Below are 27,630 nucleotides of genomic sequence, written 5' to 3'. Positions count from 1 at the left end.
ATTTTGAATGAAGGAAATACGGCCTGAAGACTTTGAAGATCTTTTAAAGACCTTTTTAGATGCTTTTTAATCAAATATATATCGCCAAAAATCAATTTTAAAGAAAGACAAATTAAACTTTATATAAAAAAAATCAAAATATTAAGCTTTGGGAGAAGTTTTTGGCAAAAGTCAGGAATAATAATAAAAATGTGTAAGCATTCCAATGTAAATACTGGAATGGGAACTGCAATTCGATGTTTTTTATATTTCATATAATGAGAGATAATTGATGTATTTATGTATTTTATATTTTATGCTGTGAGAGAGATTAGATATTTTTATATTTTATGAAATAAAAGGTAATCAAAAACCCTATGCTTTCCAATTATCAAACATATGTTTGAAATTGCATATGACAATCAAACGGTTAACTTTCCTGTCCGTCTCTTCCAGCCCTCATAGTCTTCCAATTTTTGCAATAGTAATATTCATTTGGCTTCTATTCCTAGTTGAGAATTCAAATTCGCAGTCTTATAACAATTCTTTACATCCATTAATCACTTTTGCAATTAATGAAAAAGTTTATTCAAACTTAGATTTTTTAAAAATGCAAGTTGCAATTCTTAGTTTAGCTTATATTTCGCTGGAAAAGGCGATAAAAAATTTATTAAAACAGCCATAATGTAAATCTCGAAGTATTTTATATAAATATCCCACTCAACAGAGATCAAAATATCGCTTATAACATTTTCAAATCATCTTTAAATCATAAAAATGAAAAAGATTCTAAATGCTCTTAATGCTCTAAAGGGCTAGTCTTATAATAGAGATCTCCATTGATATAATAGAACTAAAACCCAGAACATCAGCCAGTAGGCAGACCTAAAAAAAAGAAAAAGCAACCTCGAAGTTTTGGTGTTTCTTTGTAAGTATTTTTTTTTTTTTTATTATTATTTTTTTATTTGTTCACTAATTTCTGGGTAGAATTTGAAAGTTCTTAGACTGAAGCTCTTGTGTATCCAATACACCAATTTTGTGATTTAATTTAATAAACTTCAGTCTTTTATTTAAGTATTAATGTTCAAAGTTTAAATTCAGAGTAGCAGAGGCAGCTATTTAGAGATCTGTGAAAATTTAATATTTTATTTTATTATGAATATGAACTATCAAATGGAAGAATTTCCTGCACATCTTTTCCGACCATCGCTTCACTGAAAAAAAATGTAATTGCAACGATTTCTCACCCGTATTCTTCTTAGTTCATCAGACAAATGACTCAATTGCATAGTGAAACAATCCTTCAATGTTTTATTTGCTATGCCATTTGGACGTCCAAACAACATATTAATAAAAAAGGCGGGAGTTTGAAATACGTTTTATTGGAGTGGCAATAGCTGGATGACTTCTGTAAACAAGTAATAAATTCCAACAAGCTTGTTGTTAGCTTATGGTATTTGCATGCCGGCACGAAATTAAAAGTAAGTTTCTTTATATCTCAAAAACTCTCTTTAAATTTCGATCTTTCAAATAAATTTCACTTGCGAGAACATTTGGTGCTCAAACATGCGCAGGTTTTCTTTGGTCGCTCACTGAATAGAGAACAGCTGAGAGCATGTATTGCGTTTTTGTTCATAACACCTGTTTACATAAAGAGTCATTTTAATTACGATATTGCTCCTTTTGTTCAAATTTGTTAACAGTGGTCTGATGGTATATATATTAATGGATTCGTTGTATCTTGAGTTACATTTCATTGCTCTACTTTCTGGCGAATGGTACTATTCTTACCATTATGTTATACGAAATATCGAAGTTTATATTTAAATGCTTTTAACTCTATTGATACGTAATAAAGTGTCCTTTAAAAAAAAACTTTTCTTTGAAATTTTCAAAACAGGTGATAATGTTAAAAGCTCGGTAAAAGGGAAGTTTAGTGTGCCCCTTTGCTGCGCCAAGGATGCCAAGTCGCCAATAAAGATAACGGACAAAATAAACACTTGGTAAAAATTTACTGTACGGTCACCCTTGGCGACTTTTTCAAAATCTCGCCAAAAGTCGCCAAAATGGCGATTTTTTGTATAAACGAGATTTAAAGAAAACAGCGTAGTGAAAATGTTGCCTGCGGAAAAAAATGAAATGGCGGCCAAATCGCTGAAATCGTTAATAATGAACAATAAACATGTATAACACAATAAACATGTATAACGAGTTTGTATAAACGAGAAACAAATCGCTGAAATCGTTAATAATGAACAATAAACATACCTCTCTCCTATTAGCCGCTATCGCTCGACTCCTCACACCCTTCCACCTCACTCCGCCTTCACTTTGATGACGATGTTCCGTCTTCCGGCTCCTTGTCGGCTCTTTGAGGAGGGTAAATGCGGATGATGGAGTCGACAAAGGCCATGAACTTGTTACACATGTGCCTGTTTTTTTTGCGCCACACATACTCGGCTAGATAGTAATCGAGCTGTGTTTTTGCCTTGCTAGCTGGTATGGCGCGTTTTACTGCCCCCCACGTTCCTTCAATGGTATTAGTGTGGGCACCTGTATCCGGGTCCTTGAAATTCACACTATGGTTAACCTTCAGATGCACGAAGCCTTCATTAGAAAGGCAATCGTAGCTCTTCCAGCAGTCTGAAATTATTATCGAACCCGGAAGAATATACTCATTTATAACACTTAATAAAGAATCAGTCGTCCTATCATCCACAACTTTCATAAAACATTTGCCCGTCTCGCGCTCAACTCCCCCAAACACCCATTTACCTTCCACACGTTTTCCCCGATTAAATTTACGTTTTCCAAATTTACTTTCATCTATCTCAACAGTCACGCCGCTTCCACCCACTTTCATACTACTTTCAATCATCTCTACCACACAAACCTCACGACAATAAGAACGATAGTCACACACAGTCTTAGAAGAACATTTACTTTCTTTCATATTAAAATCAACCTTACTCTGAGTCACCCACAAATATACCTGAACTAAAATCTCATTCAATGTCATTCTACTCAATTCAAAAAAAGAACCCTTTCTCGCACTCCTTTTGACGTCATGCATTTGTCCTTTCACCTTTGATTTACACCTCCATTCAAAACCATCACTTATATCATGCCTTTCAACCAATTTCATGTCCTTGCCACACTTACAACGCTCATATTTATTCGCAATCAAACCCGCTTTCATACAAAATTCAAACGTCTCCTTACCTTTATCTAGTCCATACAAATATCTTAAATTAACATTCTCATCATACCACATAACATCATTCTCACCAAACATTCTCGCACTTACCTCAGACATTCCCCATGCAGCAGCCATCACAAAAAAATCCAAATAAAAGAACGCGGGAGCTGAAGATTGAAAAAGCACACGTGCAACGTGGTCAAACGAAAATTAAATAATGGCGTCTGGACATTCAGTTGACCAGTTGACCAATAGGGTTAATGCAATTACCCTATTATAATTAGTTGTCGGTCGGATGGGGGTTGCCATATAGAAAGATTTATCGCCAATCTAAAAAAATCGCGCCAAGGGTGACCGTACAGTAAATCTGATCCAACACTTCTGTGAAACAGTTATGGATACCACTTTATGCAGTAAAATTATGATCTTTAGTGATAAGTAGTGTAATTTTTATTTTAATCTGAGATTTATTTAATTTGTATCTGAGATTTTTATTAAAATTTTTTTTAACCTTTGGGATTACTATCGCTTCTTATCAACAATTTCAAAGAAGTTTTTCAAGCCAGCTGCACCGGTTTATTGTGTAAAGAGCAAAATGTAGAGCATGCGATGTCTATCGGCATCTGAAGAAGGAACCAGGCAGAATTTTTTAACTTAAAAAAAATATGCTACGCTTTGCTAGTGGCGGGAATCTAGTAGCTTTGCTGGCACATTGAACATAAGGACTGTGTGGATAACAGGAACAGTACATACAAACATCCTTTCCTAACTTCATGAACTCGTAAATATATATATATATATATATATATATTTCACTCATCCTTCATCCATTCTGCTGATTCAAAATACTTAATGCTATCCCATTCACCAGACATCCATTCTTGCACAATTTCCGATACAACAAATTATCAAGAGAACCAACTGTTAGAGCACCAAAAGAATTACGAGAACTGCGAAGAATTCCGTTGCAGAAGATTTTTAAACAAAGAATGCAGACGATTTTATAAAGTAAAAATTCCGACAATTTTTTAAAGTGCATTCTGATAATTAAAAATTGGAAAAGAATGCATATTTTCTGTTTGTATTCACGTTAAAAATAAAATTGCAGTGTCTTATTAGTTGTAAAAAACTTTTAATTATAAAAAGAACAAAATTAAAATCTGTAATCAATATTATTTTTAATTTAACATTTTTCATAAAATAGTTGTAGTTCATGTAGAACTCGACCATTAAAAAATATTAAATAAAACAGCATTAGGGTTGCTAGAAGAGTGTTTCGTTGGGTTGCCATATTGTTGACACACTCGGGGGCACACTAATCTTCACTTTAACCAAAAGCTCATTCTTAATCTAAAGGTGTTTAAGCATGATTGATGGAAACCATTATAAATGTCAAATTAAGATATATTGAAGCAGTTTGGGGTGCTTAAGTCTAAGATAAGCTAGGGAAAAGGAAGAAACTCCCATTATGTGGGGGGATTTTCAAAAATACCTGACAAGATGCAGCCAACTGCAGGAAATGGTGTAAAAACATGCCTAAAATTGATAATATTTTACATTTTGTCACCTGGAATCGTAATGTTTCCAGAGCTTAGTAAAAAGGGCAGTGATCTAATGAAATCCTCTCACTACCTTTCTAAGTGTAAATGTATATGTACGCCTGTCTGTTGGTGCATTATAGGCATTAAATGATTTTTTCAAAAGTTTAGTAAAAGTTTTAATCAGTGAAACGAAAATTGGTTGTTGCAACAATAACTTCTGAAAATCTTATCACACAAAATTTTTTTCACCATCTTAAAATTTAAAATCTCAGCATTTCAATAATATTGTAATTTCAATTATTTTGCATTTTTTTAAAAATTAATGTTCCTTTGAGTTTCAAAAGTAGTTTTTGTTATTGAAATTCAAGTCAAACCTATTTCATCAAATTTTTAAATCATTTCTTCCCTGTTAAAAAAGATCACTCTATTTCAAATAAGTTTTTTAATTAAGAATTTGACTTTACTTTGTAGCAATAAAGACATGGTTAGTGATATTTTTGATCTTAGATTTTTCTTTTCTTTTTTTGTATAATCTGCATAAGCTAATTTTTGTTTCAAATTTAAATCAATCATGATATTTATTAAGTGAACATGAAATATTTAGTCTATCTTCATAGTTTAAAGCTTTTGCATTTTGTAGGCAAATAGTGGTTCTTCTTATTATAAGAGTTGAACCATCTGTGCTTATTTTATGTTATTCACTTATGTGATGTAGTTATATATATAATTTCTAATCACTTAAAAAGAACTGTTATATATACCATATTTATATATTTATTTACCAAGGGTTTTACTTTTTTAGATGTTTACAATTTATGGTTGTATCGATCTTTTCGCTGTGATTGATATTATAATTATAGGATAATTATACTTAGTAGGCTTATTTTTCATGTACGTGAATAAATGAAATGACTCCCATGATTGCTCCTATTCCTTCCCTTCCAATCATATATACATGTGCATTTCATTATATTTGCATAGTTTCAGAATCAAAGCATTCCCAATAATTTATACATTCTACTGCGTAGTTTTCTCAAATATGTATTTATAATCATAATCATAGTTATTTTATTTTTTTATATAAGCATTGCACGTTTTAATAGAAAAAATTCTATATCGATTTTTTTGCATATTTGTAATAGTACCTCAGAGACCAGGCCTTGCTCGTTAGAGATTTTTTTGTTTTTTGCAAGATCGTAAATAAAATCCTATTCTATGATTCGTTTAAAGTTATAAGCGAATTATAATTGAATTGCAAATGCAGGATCGAAAATGAGAATCTGCAGCCCTAATCACTACTCCATCTCTGATATACAGGTCATGAATAGCCACATGTTAATATTTAGTGATAAAAAAATGGTTTTTTTCCCCCAGGAAAGACATCTATATAGATAAACTGAAAAAGCAAAACCTTATCTAAATATAAAATTTAATCCAAATCGCTGGAACTATTTACGAGATGCGCAAAATAAATTTATATATACAAGAATTGCTTATTTAAGTTATTACATTTAGTAAGCAATTTAATTTACTAAGTAATGAAAAAAAATTTGAATAAATTCCTTGCTTAGCTAAAAAATAAATGTTAATTAAATCATATATTTTTTAGAAAACCATTTTATTTAGTACATTTTCAAAAGGTAAATATAAGGGCATGAACTATTGTATTGTTGCTGCAGAAACTATTGTATTGTTGCTGTTCATTTTGCTTATGCATTAAAATTTAGCTCCAACAGTGATATCTTGGGGGTTTTGTTTGTATTTTCTTTATTTCTTTTCTTTAAAGAAATTACTGCTTTTACTTAGCAAAATTTAAATAAGTTTAGTAACTAATTTAAATTTGGTTGACATTCTGAATCAAAACAATTAACTTAACAGATGCACCAATTATAATTTTAAATTAATATAAGGAATTTTTCATAAACATTTATATATTTAGTGTGTAGTATGAACAGTTTCTTTCAATTATGATAAAAATGCTTTTTTTAAAAATCTGCCAGATTTTATTTTTTAAATGCCAATATCAAGTACTAGGAGAGTTAATTAGTAAACAATACTTCATGTATGATTTACAAATGAAAATCCAGGGTTCATTTTCCTGTAAGTTATAGTATTGTCATGACACATTTTTCAACATATTTACAAATTGAAAGATATGAATTCATTGCTAGAAATTTAATTAGAATTTAGAAAATCTTTTTAACTATTTGCTTATGTGTGGTACAGCTGCTGTACCAGAATTTTTTACTTTTGTTTACAGGCTGATATAACTGTTATATCTGTGACAAGTTAGGATTTCCTGCCCCTCCCCCACAAGTAAACTTTTAAGCAATACTCGATTTGCCCATGAAATCATTTCCCTAATGTGGTGTATGCCATAGGGTCAGGAGATTTCTGCCAGCAGAAGTTTAAAAGTAAGGTTGGCACTGGTGAGTTTTCAGATCTATCTTTTGGATGCCTCCCCCCCCCCCCAAAAAAAAAGAAAGTCTTAAGATATATGGAATGAGTAAGCTTAATTTCATCCATGAATTATGCTAGATGGAATCGATTTATTTTTTTTTACCCATTCTATAATTTATTGATATCTTTTCTTCCTACCTACTACTAATTTTTAATGATGAATGCTGACCTAAATCAAGAATTCATGTAGCTTAAAGCTTTATGATGATGTTTGCCGAAAAAGAAGTGAAGACTTTTCAGAAATAAAGCAATTTACTTTTCAACGTAATATAGTCGCAGCTATAATATTGCGTTAAGAAGTAATTTTATAGACAAATTACCTATTATATCGATTTCTATGAATAATGAATGAATTAACATATAAGTGATTATTAGCACCTGAATAAAAAAATTTAATTAAGCCATATCTAATTTTACTTTTTTGAATTATATTTTAAAAATTTGATAATTATTTGCATTTTAGAAAACTTTTGGATGGAAGAATATATTTTTAAATTCAATTTCTGATTTTGTTAAACTCTTAGTGTATTTTTTTAAAAGCAATATACATTATAAATAATTGAAATTATCATTAAAAAATTACATTTTCAAAGTGCATGCTGAGCATTAAAAACATTATAAGAAATGTTACTATTTATTTATGTTACAAAATTTCGAACTACGTTAAGTAAAAACTATAATCGATTTTGTACACAATATATTAATATCAAAATATTCTATTATGCCTTTAGTCTATGGAATAGAAGAACAGTGTAAACTATATGATACACAAGGAAAAAAGTGAGCATTTTTAAATAGAAAATACTAGCAATTACTCTTAAACTATTATACATAAATCATGCTTTGTTTATAAAAAATTCATTTCCTAGAAGTATAGAAATAAAATGAAATTCACATTGCAATGTTTAAGCTTTAAAAGAATTCATAGTTTTACCAATAACTGACATTTAATAAATTTCAGTTTTATTTCACATTCGAAAATAATTGCAATCAGTTTCATTTTGTATTATCTCTATAAATAAATGATTATAAAATTGTTGGAAGTTTTTTTTAATTAGCCAAATATTTATATAGCAGAAAATACATGTGTGTGTAGATTTGTTATAAAACTACACAAAATGGGAGAACAAAAGTTTTCAATCTGTCATAAGATGATCCACTTGTTTTCCAGATTTATTCACTGTTTCTTGAAACTAACAATATTTGGCATTTTAGGTTCTTCTTTTATAAATGTTTATGCTTAGAGAAATATCTTTCTTATTATGTAGAGTATTGCTCTATTCTTGTAGATCAAATGATCTCCTTAAAGCCATGAAACACAGAAACTATAAAACTGGAAGAAATAGTCAAGACCCTTTTATGTATAGGATGACCAGAAAATAACTTTATCTTGCTTGGGGGAAGGGATCTTTACAAATCTGAAAAATGCTGCGAGATGAACTCCTTAAGCTAAATAAATTGTATTAAACGGCACCACTGCAATATATATATATATATATATATATATATATATATATATATATATATAATGATATCTCTAAATCTAAATTAATTTCCTAATTTTTATCTTAATTTAAGCCATATTAACTTAATTCTAAAATGCTCCTTTATTTCCTGATTCAGTTCCACTGTTTTTATTAAATTAATGTTACACGAGCTTTGTAAAACAGCTTTAGTCTACATTTTGACACACTCCAAGTGAAGGGATAAAAATCTGTCAGGCTAAGCAAATTCTTTCTCTTTTGCTCTTGTATCGCTTGTGAACAGATGCCAGCTCGTTATTGTTTCTTTTACATAAATGATGCCTCCCTGGATGGAATAAAGGTGATGTTCAAAAATTCAAAAGGTCTCTCGCTCCAGCCACGAAATTGCTCAAACTCGTGTTTTACACACACACCACTAGTAGCACACAAATATTGTACAATATTGCATCACGTTGATCAATATTTGCAATATTGTATCATTGTGGAATATTAATTAATATCATATAATATCTCACAATACTATGCTACTTGAGACATGAACGTGTGCACACACACACACATCTGAAGTTGTTAAAATGTTTAAGAGTAAACATGGAGCAAAGTTTGAAGAAGATGCACTCTTATATTTTAAAATTAATTTTTAAAAAATAATGATTTTTTATTTTTTTATTATGATAACAGAAGATATAAGTATTCCTCCTTGGAGTGGGGGGGGGGGAGAGAATCAGAGAACTGGCTGATACAACTTAATCTCATTTGGGAGGAATTAGATGCTTATTTAGTGATCAAGTCCTAACCAGTATTCCCTCCATCTCTTTTTTTATGAAATTATCATTATTGTCTGCTTAGAATTGTGTCCCAAAGTACACACAAGGGTGCTGCAAGATATTTAATTTTATAAGTGCTAAAACTCAGAATTGTAAATTCATTTTCTATTTTGCATTCACGCAAAGATGCATTTTTAGCAGTTTCTGTCATAAAATCTAATTAGTTCTCAAAAATCTCTATGGGAAAGGAAATAAAGGTATCTATGTCCAGCTTAATTCCACGATCTGAGAAAATGTGTTGTTATTAACAGGTTCATCCATCTCTCTGATTATATTTCACATTTTTATGGGATTTAAAATATGTTTGATCTATTTTTACATATCAAATACAAAAATATAAATTCTTAAGCAGTTGTGTCATAGGAAAAATATGGAATCAATAAGGGTATCTCAATTCATAAAAGTCTTTGAACCATTGATTTAGGAAAGAGATCTAGCAAGGAAAATATTTTATGTTGGATCAAATTTCAAACAAATAATTGATTTGCAGACTGAACCCCCCTCCCCCCAAAAAATCAACAAAACATTATTGTTGAGGAAGATGAATAGAAAGATTTAATACTTTTCTTGGACCTTACAAGAAATATTTATACTAACACATTCGATTATTATTTGCTCAGCATGCTTTGAAAAAGTAACACATTCATATTTCTAAAATAAGAAGGGATCAGTATGCAATATCTATCTTAAATGAATAAATGTAACTTCTGCAGTGATTACGTTTTAGTAGAAGTGAATGTCTAATCTTCATGTCCTGTAAACTTTTAAACTTACGCCAGGCATGTATTATTTGTTATTATGAGACTATTGTCGTACTTGGAAAATTTTCTAAAAATGCATCTGGAAAGTATAGGAACTTCTCATAAAAGAAAGGCCATTAAAAATGCAGAAAAAGAGCAGAACCATCATAATCTCTTTTCTTATTGTTTAAATTTAAATTACTACCTCAAGTATCATTATTTTGGATGTTAAATTTTTCTAATAATATGAAAGCATGTAAGATTTTATTAAAGCATCAGGGAAACCCAGGAACCATTTGAAATATGGAATCAGACTGACCTTGACCATTTTTTGAAACACAGAAGATGGTATGAGTATTCAAGAGTTTATACAAGTCATTTATATTTTTTTTTCAACGAAGATATTTCATAAATAAGTAAATGTTGCTTTTAAAATGAAAATAGTAAATTTAAGAATTAGTGGAAACTATAAGAAATAAGTTCTTATATTGGTCACAATATCTTCCTAATGATGCAGCTGTTACTCTATATTTTATTAGTAATAAAGAAACATCAGTTCATTTAACTTTATGTGATAATGTATGAATGTTGGAAATATTATGTTTTATAACCATATTTTCTTTTTCACAGATGCTGCGTCAGAGAAGATCTTCTGATGCTTCGTCAGATAATGTTGAAGATGACAATGCATTTAAAGCTCTTTACATTATAATATTTCAAGATAATGCTTCTTCAGAAACAATTCGATATATAATAGATTTACTTTCTCGTTCCCAACGTGAGGGTGGTGGTGAATTATTGGTTCGAATTTCTCATATAGAAAATGAGGTGAAATTTTCTTATTTGTAACATCATTGAGTGTATATCTGTTAATGGTAACATATAATGACTCGCATTTGATGTTTTGAAGCAAATTAAAATTCTAAAAAATAATGTGGATTTTCCTTTTTAATCTGAAATTTCTTTAATATTGATCTCATTTCAGGATATAAATAATATTTAAGAGAAAAAAAAGGTTTTATTATGAAACTTTTTGAGTTGTATTCTGTATTTATTCATTCTAAAATGTTGCTAAAGAATATTAGATATCCAATTCAATAATATCAGTGTGAAATCTAAATGAAAATTAAAATTATGTATGATTTATTTCTTGCTGGTATAGGTGACCTTATGGAGGGATTTTCATTATTAAATTATTCGATTTGTGTATGGGGGGGGGTCTTTTTGTTATTTTCATGAAACATGCAAATATTTATATTATTTCATTGTTTTTATATGCTGTCTGTGCCCTTCCTGGCCTAGTGATGCCATTTGCCACCACCAGAGTTATCTGTTTTTAAATAATCAAGACATGTCATCACTTGTGTTCAAATTGTACTTATCGTTACAAAATAGCAACGTATCTGGATGCAGATGATTAAAGAATGAATAATTCTGTTAGTTCATCTTGAAAAAACTAAGGGTTTTTTTTTTTTTTTTTTTTACTGGAGAAAACTAAATATTTATAACTGTGCCTACATATGATAGATTGAAATTTCATGGCATATTGGCATTGAATTTTGAAAAATTTTAAATACAGAGATATGCCAACAGATGTAAAGTTTATTAGAAATTATTATAAAAACATTACAAATAAATATGAATTATTATTTATTATGGCACTGTTTTAAAAAGTTTCTTTTTGAGTATAAATTAAGTCAAAAAATTTTCTATGTGTTACTGAATTCATAAAGAGTTTCATCTGTAAAAAATTTATAAGTCAAATGTTTAATAGTTATCTGTGGTAGTTTTTTAATAAAAATTTACTCTTTTTTTTTTTGTATATGATTTTCTCTAATTAATTTCTTCTCAGTCTTGTGTAAACTGATTCAATCTGTGATATTTTACCAGTATAATTATATTTATCTTTAATTTTCCTGTTGAAAAAAAAAAAGCTTTTGCAGTAAAAATATATGCTCACATGAAAATTATTGCTGATCAAATAAAGATGATTTGTAAAATAAAGATGATTGTTTAAAACTGTGACAAACACTTATTAAATTAATAATTCCTTTAAAAATTATGAAAAGAAACCCTACGATATTAATGGTTGAATATTTTTTACCTCTTGATTTGTAATGTAATATTTTTTTTAAAAAAATCTTCCCTTTTAGGGTACAATTGTCGAAATAGGAGCTAGTCATAGTAGATTGTTCGAGGGTGCTGAAACGTTAGAAATTACAAAAGAAGATAAAAATGGAGTTCGAAGAGAATTTATAATCAGCAATCTGCATCTCTTTTTAAAGCCTGGTAATACATTAATTTTGCTTTGAAATTTATTAGCAGGTGTAAAATTTTACAATTTAAATGGTAACAATTGACAAGTATGTATTTGATACATGCTGAATCTGACATGCTTATTAAAGATATTTTTGACAATATATGAAATCCAATGCATTAATTAAAGTAAAGCATTTATATTTATTTTTAAAAAAATTAATCTTTGGACTTGTTTTACTGCATGAAAATGATTATGAAAGTGACGTTCACGGTTGCGGTTAGAGATACGGAAACTCGAAATTTTCGAATGGCAACGCCCATTTTTCTCATCGCTAATTTCTCAGGGCATGGGGAAAAACCTAAAGAGCGTTAGAAAGATACTTGTGTCATAAAAAATGGAGACGTTGCGCACACATAAAAAAAAAAACAGCACTGCGAATGGCAAGAGGGGGGGGGGAACCATGAATGGATGCATGGAGAGGAAAGACACCAGTCACTAATGACAGAACAGATCAGAAAAAAGAAAACTTATTTAGATGCCGCATTTTCCACATTGGTGCCATCACAGACAATTAAACATTGCATGGGAATGACTGTAGACAACAAAACCAAATGTGACATAGAATGGAAGATTCTTGCATCTGAAGGAGTCATTAAAATCTGGCAAAATTTGTACATTGCACATCTGTCCCACCCTAACATGGCAGTAGTGTATATTCTAGGCATGCCGAATCGCAGTCGTTGTTAGGGGAACTGGGTTACTAAAAATGCAGATCGCTTGCGAGACTTTATCTCGCAAATTTTTCACCAAATAGTAAATATTTATTAACTTTATTATATTATCATTTTGAATCAAAGAATTAATTTTTTCCTTGTTTTCATTATTTTGTTCAATATTATTGATACATTATTTTAATAAATCATTAAAGTTATTTCATTTCGTTTCATCGTTTTTCAAAAGAAACCCCCAAATCTTTCAATATTCTAATGTTCGGCTAATGTTTTTCAAAGATATCTGTATCATCGTTAGCATCTTTTAAAACTTTATCTAATGTTGGGATCTCATTTCTACGAAAAAATGCATGGATTTTTTGTCAAAAACAGGATAATGTAAAATCATCATATTTTACAAGACTTGAATGTTTACCTACTGAGCCTGGTCGCTTCTTTCCAGGGGTTCTTAAAAGACTGGATGCCTTTATTTCTTTTTTCAAACGGAAAACTGTTCTTTGCGAAGCATCTGTAAGATGGGAAACTTTATCGACGATTTGATTGATTGATAGAATCTTGAGGGTTTTCTTCTCGGAGTCGAGAATAAAATTTAATATGTTTCTGCGTGCTGCACTTTTTGTTGATTTCACTCGTCTTGAAGGTGTGTACAGCGCAGTCGGTGATAACTTTTTCAGACATTTTAGAAGTGAATAGAAATGATGAATTGAATAAATATTCAACAATCAAAACAAATAACTACTAATGTGATTAACAGTATCAAAAATATCAGCTGGTAAAAAAAGCGAGAATAAAAAAGTACGAGTGATGATAATAACAATTGCGAGCTGAAGGAAGCAAAGTTGGCGGAGACGTACAAGAAAAGCGCGCCAAATATTTTACCTTGAAGACCGGTTCTAGCCAAAATGGAAGTATTATGCCAATCTTTTGGTTTTATTCGTTCGGTTTATTTACAAAATACTTAACAGATAAGCACTTGTAACTTGAGAATAATTTTAAATACTTACTAATAAAAAAAAAGGATTTCTGTAATCTATGATATTATTTGATAAATTTCTGCGCATTTTTAGTATTTTAAAGTCAAAATTGATGGGGAACTCTTTTCCAATGCGGAGCGTCACATTTTCTGCCTTTTACAATACTGCCAAATTAGGGTGAAATAGAGTAGATCTGAGTTATCCCTTCGGTCCCCATATACAAATCTTGCCTTCCCGTGGAAAAATAAATTGAACTGAAATTCCAAATTTGTCTTCTTTTAGGCCAATTATCTGCAAAATTTTGTTACAACAAAATAAGTCCACAGGATGGTCATCTGTCTTTAAGAATATCTAAAGATTAATAAAATTTCGATGGGTGCTGTAGATAAGGCGTTTACACTCTTTGAAAGACGACTTAACGACTCGCTGAGGCGAAGGACCAACTTTTGATTATCCGCATCTGCCTAGCCGAAGCCATACCATATATTCCCGAGGGATCATGTTCTTCGTTACCTTTCGGCTACAATGATCGTTGAATGAATGTTGTCTTCAGCACGCTGCTGAATGCTACATCTGCAACCTGAGTATCCTATATTTTGTTACACTGCATGTACAATGCTTCGTGTTATGTGCTGTCTGTCAATGATTTTTGAAGAAGAAATATCCATTCCCAAGCTCCCTCTATGCAGATGTCGATATAATTAATAGGAAATCTTTGAATATTGTGTTTATTGTTTTCATTTCCAAGCTTTTTATATGAAATTATAATTATGTTGATATTTTATTATGTTATTTCTTGATAGATAATTTTGGCAAGTCAGATTTTCTGATATATTCAAGTATAATGTAGGCAAACATGCCATAGATAACCTTTCTTCCCAAGTAAAGACAATTAACTGAGTTTTTTCAGAAAAATGGTCGGAACACTCCTCTATACATTATACCTTTAATTTATTAATATTTTGCTATTATTATGGATCTAAGTTTGCATATTTTTGCGAGTATATTATTTTTTATATTTTTATTTTCCTTATTCAAAATACTTTTTACCTGAATGTAAAAATAACGAAAACTTAGGTGTCATTTTTAATATACATTTCAGTTTTAGCTTCTTATTTGTTAAAATTGAAATATATATTAAAAGTGACCTCACTGTAAGATAGAGTTGTGATCAACACACTTCCCCATCTTGCAGTGGGAGAAAAAATGGTAATGATATCTTAATTTCCTGTCATTTACCTTAAATTAGCTTATGGTATTTTATTCTAAAAAAATTTCTTGTTTCCTGATCCAAATCCCATTCTTTTGTTTAATTATATCTAACATGTGCTCTAAAAAATTGCTAATGCTATGTTACATGTGAGTATGTAACAGTTTTGCAGATGAGTGGCCGAAAAGAAGACATATTTGGAAATAACTTCAATTTATTTTTTTACTGGGAAGCATGGATTGTACATGGGGATCAAAGTTGAAACACATCTGTTCATAAAAGATTGAGAGTGTGAGAAATTTTCCCCTTAGTGTTTTTACTTCGAGATCCATTTAGAAATTTCTTTGACATGTGTTGATTCAGGAAAGGGAATCTAGTATCTTTTAAAGGAATGCCATTAGCATTAGATATTTTTATCCCTTCACTTGGAGTGTGAGCATTGCAATAGTCATCAAATTTTTTAGAGAGAGAGTGTGTGTGTGTGATAAGTTTTTATTTTTGTTTTAAGTATAATCATTGTGTATTTTATCTTATTAAAAATACAGCATGTATTAATTTATTCTATTCAAGGTATGACATTTGATAACTTATTGACTACTGCTGAAAAACAAAGGATTATTTATGAAATAATAATAGGAATAAGATCCATGGAGATGAAAGAACTTATTGGTTATCCAGACATCACGCTTCATCCTGGACAGTCTATTCGTAAGTTTTCTCTTCCTTGTTAGTACATTATTATTTAATTCAGTAACTGTCTAAGTATGCACGCCATTCTTAAGGGGGGGTGATGTTACTGTCTGCCGAACGTTTAAAATAAGATACAGCACGTTTTTTTTTTTTTTTTTTCCGTGTTAGCAAATTTTGAATTAAAACTACATAAGAATGCTTTCATGATTGTTAAAATATTTAGGTCTGTTGAAAATTAGCAAAATATATGCAAAGGAATAACATTTAACTCTTGTTTATGCAGCAAAATTTTGGATAAAATTTAAGAGATAAAAAAAGCATGCATATATAAATGCTAAAATCTTAAATTTATTCTGCATTTTAAAATGATCCATTCTTGATTATTAACATTCTTAAATCTTTTTCTGTAGTAATCTATGTGTGATTGCAAATTTAGAGTGATTACTTGTAAAAGTTTTATATACTGAGTGTTAGATTATAATTTTTGTATTTATGAATGTAAACAAATCCTTGAAAATATAATATCCTAATGTTTTAGATACTAAATATTTTCAAGAGAAACAATAGATAAAATTAAAATTTGTCTGATATAATGAATAACTTTTATACTTTATAGAGTATAAAATATCTTCAATTCTCTGTGTGTATATATATATATATATATATATATATATATATATATATATATATATATATATATATATATATATATATATATATATATATATATATATATATATATATTAGTGGATGTATTCTTCTAATTTATTGTTTTGTATTTTCCTTTCTGTTAAAATGGTATATCTCTTGGGCCTAATTTCAGTGGATTTTCGGGTCACGAGGAATCATTATTTGACTGTTTAGTCTGCATTCCTTCACAGAATTTTTTTTTTTTTTTTTTGAATCCCTGCTCGAGGGTGATCCTTGAGAAAGTCTTCAGGCCGGATTCTTTTTTTATTTGGTTAAATTTGATTTTCCTATTAACTTGATTTTTATTACTTTTGTCTCAATTCATCTGTGTTTTAGATGTAGCTGCTTTGCGCTCTCTAAATGCTATGATGTTTTTCCTGTTCCTTTTTTGGTTTTAGTTTGAATAAAAAAATAATTTTTTAGTTGCAATTCCGAAACTATTTCGTTTTAGTTTTAGTTTCGTTTTCAAAATATTTCTTACTTTAGATTGGTTATTTAATAAAATATGATAATTCTCCCTCTTATTGGCATATATTTTTATATCTTTGGCAGATTTTTTTTATATCAAAAAGTGTTTTCAGTTTCATCTAATTATCAAAAATAGTTTGGTGACCAGTCATTTTAATTTGATGCAAACTTGTTTTTACTGAGAGAAATTATACATAATTTTACCATCAAATAAAAAAAAAATCGTGTTTTATTTTTTTATTTTTATTTTTATTTTTTTTTTTTTTTTTTTTCTTTGCCAAGTCCCTTATTTTTTACCAATACAAAAATTGCCTATAAGCCACTAACTTCAGCATCTTTCTCTGGAACAGTTTTAAGCCAAGTTTTTATCTCCAACGGCAACAACATTCTGATGTAATCTTTCTCTGCTTTGGAAGAGTAACAAAAACTGCACCTTTGCAATCTGGGCCAGTAATCAAGGAGTTTAAATTGGGGGGAAAAATTGATGGATTATGTTAAGGTTTTATTGCTTTAATTATTGGTTGAAGTTCAATATAACTTCGTCAAATTTTTTCTCTCCAACCAAGTAATCTTTGCTTCTAAGTAAAATGAAATGAGATAATCTTTTCAAGATTTCCTATATTACTGGAAAACAGCACATTCAGTTTTAAAAATGATTGAAAGAAATTGACATTTTATAGCAAGTTGCTATTAAACTATGAGTATTAACTCTTATTAAAAACTGCAGTGATTTTTCAATATACATATATAATATTCTAAAGGATGATGCATGCAATTAAAGATTTCAAAAAAGACTTCTATGCAAAAATATTTTCTTTTATTTGCAGTGAAATTTATATATAAATATAGTGTAGCATATAGGATACAATGTGTTATTTTTCCTTATCTTTATTTTTTCAACCGTAAGTCGCAGACGTATACTTCCAATCATCGACACCCTGAGTATGAAAAAGTGCTCGGGAAGAACAAAATAAATAGCTGCAGAATGCAAATTATAAGCGGGGTTATAACATGCATGCAAATCAAGATTATGGGAATTACATAGAAATATACCTCATCCGCTCACTCGGATAGAACAGAGAAAGTTATATCAGGGTACTTTACCAACTAATGATGGATTTCAGTTTCTATGTGTCTTAGGCTTACTCTTTATTAGATTTTGCCAACTATAAGAAGCAGTTTTTTTTTTAATCAAATCATTGTAATGTCTCCTTACAAAAAGAAAAAATAATTATGTGGACCAAATTACTGTTTTTCCACCCTCCTGTTAAGTATATAATTTGCGAATGTTTCATTAAAATGGAATGCCAGTTTAAATAGAAATATGGCATGTTTAAAATTGCAGGTAGCTAAAAATTCTATGGAAGAAAAATATGTCAGTGGATTATTTGAACTATTCTTTCGTATTGTTATTTGGTGAAGAAAACATGACATTTTTCAATAATAGAAAGTAAAATATGATTTAAAATATTTACATTTAATTATTATGAAAATTAAACCTTAATACAAAATACGTGAATTCAGTTTTTCTCAAACTGCAGTATAAATCATTTTGAACTATAGACACAATAAACACTTTTGTCACTCTTCTGGTATGTAGTTATTAGAATTTTTTAAAAACTAATGAAGTATGTGCATTAGTTATTTTACACTTTTATTATACAGAATAATTACTAACATCATATCCTCATTTAGATATTTTACAATTTGAATCATTATTAATTTTACGACCATATTTTCATCTCAGTTTATCAATTAAATCTAAGATATTCTGTATTTCCCATTAAAATATAAATTAAATCAAATAAAAATAATGAATCAAAAGTAAAGAAAAATATGATGCAAAATTAAGATTTACGAAGAATATATAATATTTGTATTTAAAATTGATCATTTGACTAATTTTTCTTCCTTTCTTTCTCTCTCTCTCTATCTCACACACACACACACACACACACACACACACACACACACACACACACATATATATATATATATATATATATATATATATATATATATATAATAGTGAGAGAGAGAGATCAGGATTACCACGCCACTGGGAAAACACTAGGAATTTATAAAACTACAAAAAAAAAAAAAAACAGAAAAAATGGAAAATTTTCATAAAAACCAGGAAAATTCAGAGAATTTTTAAATTTCTCAGGGTTTTTCTTTTTTTTTTTTTTTTTCCCCGTCTAGAAACGATTGCGTGAATAAAAAATCGTAGTCGCAGTTTCCGAAAACGAAACAAAACCTTTCGCGATTGTGTAATGTGAAAATTCACCCTTTTCTACTTCCTCCTTTTTTTTTCTTTTTTTTTTTTCCCTGTATAGATCTGTTCAGTTTCGATTTGCGAGTTAGTTGTTCTTTTTCCATTAAATTTCTGAGTTACAGCTAATGAGCATGCCCGAGACTTCTGTAACTGCGTAAAAGAACGTGTAAAAAACCAGAATGCATTTCTCTGGCAGAAATAGAAACACTCAATCTGCGGAAGCAACACAGTGGTGTTTAGTCTAACATAGTTGAGTTTATTGAATGGTGCGTTTATTATTTGAGAAACTGTAAGCTTATTCAAAATAGGTTAGAGAATTTATTTAAAACAATGAGCGCCTCAAAATCCGTATTTAATACGAATTAGATGGATAAAAAAAAATCCTGATTTTGCTTGAGAAGTTCTGCAAAATCCATTTATTGCGTTTCTCGCTTTGTAAGAAGATAATAAGCCTAAATAATATAGGAAAACATGCACTTATTAGTCATGTCAAAATAGGGAAATTTAAGACTTCATGCTAATTCAAAAGAGTCATCATTGATGTTTTTTAGAAGGAATACAGAAGATGACACGTCATATCCGCGTCAAATTTAATATCCGAAAATAAGCTAATTTCGAAATTTTTTTAATTTAAGAGCAATAATTTAAAGTAGAACTTTTGTGGATATTAAAACTTGTTGTGTCACATTTGTCTTTTATGCATTCAATGATATGTCGGAAATATTTTAACATACGTTCACTAATAGTGAAATAATTAAAAAATGTAGATTTGGCTATACAAAAATGTCATGCTTTATTTGTTACGGGTTAGCTCAATGAAATTGATGGTTGAGAAGTCTGCAGAAGTTGCATAAATTGATGCCTAAATACATGAACATTATAGTAAAGGAATAAATAAAAAATGTAATCATTAAATTATTTGTATCGTGATAACAAATGTTTCGTGTTTTATTTCACCCATGTCCTTAATTTTATGACTTGCAATTAAAGAACATGAGAGGTAATATCCCCCGCCCCCCATAATATATAAATTTTGTCTTTCTAAATAATAAATAAAGAGGAAATGCTTTTTTATATATTAAACTTCCTTTTAATATGCTATTATTTCGAATAATATTAAATTGTTGCTTCTTTTCCTTGCTTTATCCACTCCTTAAAATCACATAGCATTATAACTAGCATGAGTGCTATGTGCGCATTTCCTCGTATCTTGAATATACGTACAGGGAAAACACAGGGAATTTTTTTTTCTTCCAGTTTTGAGTGGCAACCATGATATATATAATATTGTATATTCTTTGATTGAAATATAAATAACTAAATTGCCTCTTTAGAATAAAATATCTTTTGCTTTATTTTAATTTAATTAACTTTAATTATAGGTCATCACACTTCACTACAATGTACAAATCGTGAAAAGTTGAAATAAAACTAATTGACAAAAATTTAATATGTTATGGTATCATTTTATCTTCTCTGTTAAAAACTACTAACGATTACTAAACCAATAAATCAGTTATTAAATTTAATCAAATTTAGTTTAACCTATATACTATCAAAAGTAGATATGGGCTACTCAAAAAATATCCGAATTATTCAATGCCAATAAACAATAAAAAAATTAATAGAAAGAAAGAGCATTTTTAAATTTTTATTAAAGAAATTGAAATTTTTATATTATGCATAGAAAAAAGTTGCATTATTTGATTGCAGGTAAATTTTCCTTTACTAATAAGTACTATTTTATTTTTTTTTCTCTTCTGACTGAATAACTTGGCAAAACCGCATGTTCAATCACTGTCAAGGAATTCGGAACCTAACGGTGCATTTCTGTCTGTCTGTGTAAAATAAAATATAAATCTATGAAAATGTTCTAAGTAAATTAATTTGATACCATCGAAAGTGATAAACGTTACATAAGTTCTGAGAGACGGCGCGAAATGATTTTTCCCCACTCAACGAAGTTAAATTTCTGTTTTTGGAATTGAGACAGAAAATGGAAAAGCATTCGATTTGAACAATAAATTTTTATTATCTGGAATATTGGTTATTTGTGTTTAAAATAAAATTCTGTACAAATGTATTATAAAAAGGCATAGGATCATTGCAAAACTTTTTGGTTAAATGATTATTACTGTTCAATTATTACTCTGCAATTACTGTCTCAGGGTTATAGTCAGCGATCATTATGGCGTTGGCCTGCCACACATCCTTGCAGTATGCCGGGATTTTAGTGATTTATAGCGACTGTGAAGATTTATGATGAACATTTCCGTATGGACCTACACCCAATGGAGCAAACTACAATTATTGTACTTCGCCATCTCAGGAAGATCGACTCTGATGTACCACGACCCTGGTAAAGCAAATGGACGAGATCGAACTGCGAGTAATGCCGGAAAAGGTAGGGAAGTACTATAGCAAATCCACACCTGAGCGCGCGGAAATGAGTGAGGCTCGGATACACACGTCAGCATGCCTGGTGATTGTTACATGCATATGCGCATCAATACCCTCGGTACTGTTGCAGATTTTGATGCTGAATGACAACGTATGGCGATTTAATTCAGTTAATTTCATGTTCGTAACATTTCATGAATATCCGTCATCATTATTCCATATTCCGTGGACAGGTGGACCACTGTTTACATGACATAGTACCGTTAATATGTACAGTGTGCTTTACCAGGCTCTGAAAACTCTCTACTTCGGCCGCACAGCATCACACCAGGTAGGCTGTTCAATGAACATTGAGCAACACAAATTGTTGAACCCATATTCAGTGACAGGGCATTAAGGGCGACCACTGCCTGTCCTTACTACAAGACAAGGTGGATGATTGGTATGAAGAGCTACCTCATTGAGACGCTTACCGAATGTTGTTTCCATATAAGGGAGCCCTCCCGCATTAAGTGGCAAATCTCTGTGTGTATCAGGTCACTGAATTCGATCGATGTTCTATCGGATATTTCAGTCCGGTAGAATGACCACTATATTCACCGAACTGTACTCCCGTGAACTTCTACGGTACTGTGTAAATTAATTGGGACAAGTTTCATTTTTCATAAAATTCGACCTCCCACAGGGATTCCCTGCCTGAAATCAATTCATTTGCATTTTGTTAAGATAGAAGATTTGCCTAAACTGCCTTGAACACGAAATCATGACAAGTGTAGTAGTTATGTGTCGGTTGTGTTTCAGTTGCTATTAGCAATGATCACTTGTGTGATTTATTTGATGCTGACGTTATGAAGAAGAAATAGATATCACTCCTAGGAGAAAAATCGGAATCATTACCTTTCTGACAATGAGGTACATTGCTGCTGCACGTAGAAAACCCATTGTTTCCAACATTATTAATCAAAGAATCGAGTTTGGTATTCTTTCTTCAAAACAAAAAAGTGGATGTGGACCCAAATGTAAGACAACATCTCAGACAGATAAATATCTTGTACGAAATAGTAAAATGCATCCTTACAAATTAAGTACAGATTTTCAGAGAGAATTATTGACTGCTGGTATGAGCATTGATTCATCGACAAGACTTATGTAAATAGGAGGGTAAGAACATCAATCCAAAAACAGCTATTACCACCTGCAATGAAGAGGAAATGTTTGTGCTGTGTCAGAAGATATCGGTCCTGGGCTACACAAAATTGGGGAAAGAAATGTATTCAGTGTTAAAATACTTTTTTATGCAAGGGTTTCGATCATCATTTGTTAGGTGAAGTACTGGAAAACCACTAGGGAACATTTTAATCTAATAGTTAAGCTTTCACACAAGCAGATATTTGAGATTATTTTACATCTGGTGAACATGGCAGCTTAGTACCAATTGAGGGAATGGTGAACTCCAAAAAATAAATTTCAGTACTTGGAGACAAAATTTGTCTTTTATATAAACATTCGCTGATGGTGTTATAGTGTGTTTCAGAAAGATCTTGCTCCCTACCATAATTAATTCTATTCAAGGAAAAAAATTAACTGTTAAGGATTAGCCAGTTAATTTTCTAGTTGTAAACAGCATCGAAAATTTGTGGAGTATTGTGAAGAGACATGCACATAAGATGAGCTGGTTAAAAAAGAAAAAAATTGAGAATGGCATAAAAATTTGATTTCAGGAGAGCGACTAAATTAGTGATATCCATGTCAAAATATGTGCATGATATCATTAAAGCTAAAAGAGGACATAGTTTCTGCTAAGTTGATATGCCATGCCTGTAAGTGAACTTATGGTAATCAGACTACATATGTGCAATTTTCAGTGTTTGTTTTAATTTGTACAATACTATGATTCTGGGGTTATGTCAAAGGCACGGGTACATGCAATTGAGACAACCTCTCTGAATTACCTGAAACATAGCATCACCCATGCTTGTCACAAAATTGCTCCAACACTGATCCAATGCGCCCAATTCTCAGTGCATTCACACATTCTGGTGTTCACTGCCACTTATGAAATTTTTTGAGCAGTATTCTAAAAAATTCTGTCATTAGGCAGTTTTCTAATGTGATCTTATATTTCTGTTTCATTTCACTATTTAATTCTTTTTTATATGACCGATGGTTGCAAAAATAAAGGTCAATGGAAGATAATACGTTGCAATCCTGTTTGTATATATATTTATATATATTGTAGGTTCTAAACGGGGTATTAATCTAACTTTATTAAATCAGTAGCTGACAAGCTTATAAATTTGCTATTGTTTTCAACTTGAATGGAAAAACAGGTATGAGAAAATATAAAGTTGTGGTGCATGAAGTCTTTCATTCACTAGGTATTAGAAGGATATATTAACTCTTATCAACTGGATAAGCCGCGAATGCTTGTTCAACGAATCTACGAAGCTCGTCCGAGTCGCTCTAAAATCAATGCTAAATTCCTCTTCCTTTCGTTAAGTGTGATTGATTGAATACTCGAGACGCTTGCACAGACACAGACAATCTCTCTGTGTTTGATTTGGTGGTTAGGAAAGTTTTCTAAGAGCCTTAGCACACTTGGGAAATTGGGATGGGCGAGCAAGTGCAAGCTTTAGTTTTGTCCGTCAAAAGCCTTGTTTTGATTACAGAAATGGGTAGCGGTTCGTTTCACTCAAGTCAGGAAGTGTCCGTCGAAATATTTTTCTTTCGAAAATGAACCAATCATTTTCTACTATATCATCACATGAGAAAAATCGGATATCATCCTCCTTTTGAATTCAGATATACAATTCACGCCAAATGCTTTGTATGGTCATTGAAGAAAGATTTAAAGATCCATCAAGTCTTAATTGTACTAAATAAAAACTATTTAAATTTCATTCGTTTTTATTCAATATTTATTTGTGTTGATTTCTCACAGTTGTTAACTTACTAAATTTCAGTTGCCTTTCCTTTATATATAGTTTGAGATTTCAAAAAAACTATTTAACTCTTTCAAGCAAGGTGATTTATTTCCTGAACCTTTTATAACTAAATATTTAATGCATGGTAGTTTCGTTTTTAGGTCATTTGATTAAGTAATGATATTTTTTAAACATATGGGTTTATACTGTGAACCACATTATGAAAGTATTTTGTATATTTCAGATATTAACTAAATGTACCATTTTCGATATATAAGCCAGAAAGATTCGATGGAAGGAAATGTGCTGATTACAGCACAAAAAAAAAAAAAAAAAAAAAAAAAAAAAAAAAAAAAAATTGCAAAACATATTGAGTAGATGTTTTTTACTTAGCACAAAAAAATTAAAAATTAGTTTTTAATGATAACAATTCAATAGTCTTGTAAATTTTTCCTATATTTAGCTTTTTTTTTCTTTCTTTCTTTTTGCTTGGTATTCAACAAAAGATTACATTGTTACCCTACAATTCAACCCGTTTTCGTTGTTTCGTCAAATGTTTAATCACCCAATTTTCTTTCAATGTTAAAAGTTAAGACATAGGATTATCTTTAATATCCGTTTAGTTTAAAAGACAAAAAAAGTTTGGTGAAGTTACAGCACTGCGAAAACTAGAAAATAGGTGAAGCGGATGTTAACGTTTTTAATAGCGCTATGATTTCATAGGGCCGGTATCCATTAGAAGGGATCATGTACACAATGAACACAGCATATGTAAAACAATTTTTAATACCGGACAAATTTGGCACAATCATGAACATGAAGTTATAAAAAACAAGTTATCTGAAATCAAATCATTATTCCCGGCGAAACAGCGGGTCGCCTCAGACGATTAGTTAAGACATAAAATAAGAAAAAATGATATAAAAGGTATAAGTGAATGAGATGTACTGTTTATTACAACAGTTAGTAACAATTAACTTTGTTACAAACCAAAACCGGAAATGAAAATGAAAAACCCACGAAAATGGGGGGAAAAAATAATAAACTCCTGAGAAGCAATAAAAAATTATTATAACGAACCTTTCGTTTTGGCGTTGTCAGATTAAATACTTGTATCCTCGCCTTTTACAGTGGCACGTCATTCCCTTCGTATAATACGAAAAATTGCTCGCCTTTCATAATTTAACCCAATGTGTTAGACACTTAAAGCTCGTATCCCATGGCCCGTGTGCGCCTTGCGTCCGACGCATTTTGCCTTCATTCCCCTCATTTGTGGTTATCCAGGCCTATGTGATGTCTGTTTATTCTACCAACAGTTTGTGGAAAGGTCCCGACCGATGTCCATAGGCGTAGTAACAGGCAATTGACGAGAGTGGGTCAAATAGCCGATTTTTTACCATATCCGTGAGGCAACGAGGCTTAGGAACACTGAAAGGGTATCCGAGCATGCATTTGCTTAATAGCTATCGGTTAAGTGGATTTTTTTTTTTATATAACAACCCTTTTAGGACTCTGTTGTCATTGCGATTTTTGAGGGGGGTGGGGAATTTTTCTTATCTTTGAAAGAAAAATTCGGGCATTCCAATATTCTGACGTACCTGTTTTAAAATGATCTTAGGAATTCAAGGATTAAACATGTGCAAAATAAGTTCAGTACGTGTATGAAAACAGGCTGGTTTCATTGCTTCGAAGATTCAAATCCAAAGTGAAAATCAGTAATGAAGAAATTCCTGTGAATCCTGAAACACTTTTCCCCTGGATCGCTCTCGTTTAGTTGGTATTATAATTCCATATTAAATATATACAAAGTACGAAAGAAAATATGAATAAATTAAGAGTGAGATAAAACTGGGAAAGTGAGAAAACAATATTTGTTGTGATCGATTCAGTCATGCACCATTTAGTGGTAATATCATTTGACTTTCCATTTCTTCTGCATCGTGGGGATCTTCATCTTTCTCATTCAGCTGAAACTCTTGTTCATTAATATAATCATCGTCTTTTGTTATAACCTCTACAATGTTTTAGAAGTGATAATGCATGAATGCCCATAGCAGTTAATTAGTCATAGATCATTTAATCCCTAATTTACTACAATTGCAAATGATTCTACTTTGACACATTTGCAGGATTAGCCATGAAAAGCAAGAGGGTTGAGAGGGTTCTTTATTGTGGTTATTGGAGCCAAACCATATTTGTTAGTTTGCTAAATCTAATTCAAGTGATTTATCTCATTGTCTAATCTAATCTGAACCTGCATATATATTCAATGTTGATCTACAGTTTCCAGTGTTGGAGGTTGTAAAGCGAAACTGGAATTAGTTTTCACAGGCTATTTTGCTAGTAAACGAAAAATTAGGCAAGTCAGTGGTATTCTTAGCTCCATACAGTACTACCTAGTTAAGCGTGTTTTCTCTTAGAAATTTACTTCATTACAAAACATCGACTGAACATACTTCATTTCTTGCCTCTAAATTGTGCAGGTCTTATCACAGCTACTAAAAGCGTGAAGATATAGAAGAACGTTTACATGCTTTGAAAATGTTGCCAATTGCTTTAGAGAGATTCCTGGTTTCAAGAAGGAGGGAAAAAATATTGTAGATAATGAAACTGATACTGTGAATATGACTTGGAGATCCATGTCTTCTCTGCTAGTGATGCGCATTTTTGTTCTTCAACAGTAGTTGCACTAATGACAATCAAATGAAAAGTACTCTTTTTCAAGTTTATCAATGAATATGGAGCCGTAACTAGAGACTAAGACCCCAGAGAAACAAA

At 30.6% G+C, this 27,630-nt stretch overlaps 2 protein-coding genes across 2 annotated transcripts in view; one reads left to right on the top strand and one right to left on the bottom strand.

The window, feature by feature from the left end:
* The first annotated feature begins 1,376 nt into the window (after window positions 1-1,376).
* LOC129958694 (anoctamin-10-like) overlaps window positions 1,377-27,630 on the top strand; it is a 63,954-nt gene continuing 37,700 nt past the window's right edge. Inside the window, exons 1-4 of the mRNA XM_056071341.1 lie at window positions 1,377-1,460; window positions 10,861-11,058; window positions 12,384-12,519; window positions 15,976-16,113. Of these exons, the coding sequence (XP_055927316.1) occupies window positions 10,861-11,058; window positions 12,384-12,519; window positions 15,976-16,113 (472 nt within the window). The 5' untranslated portion in view covers window positions 1,377-1,460. The remainder of the gene's footprint in view (window positions 1,461-10,860; window positions 11,059-12,383; window positions 12,520-15,975; window positions 16,114-27,630) is intronic.
* LOC129959240 (uncharacterized) lies at window positions 2,306-3,313 on the bottom strand. The gene has a single exon (XM_056072064.1). It carries the CDS (start codon window positions 3,311-3,313, stop codon window positions 2,306-2,308), a length of 1,008 nt encoding a protein of 335 aa, XP_055928039.1.

Source organism: Argiope bruennichi, chromosome X1 (assembly GCF_947563725.1).
Source record: "Argiope bruennichi chromosome X1, qqArgBrue1.1, whole genome shotgun sequence".
In the NCBI taxonomy this organism is placed as follows: domain Eukaryota; kingdom Metazoa; phylum Arthropoda; class Arachnida; order Araneae; family Araneidae; genus Argiope; species Argiope bruennichi.
Note: the sequence above shows the minus strand (reverse complement) of the source record. Positions and strands in the feature narration are given on the sequence as shown.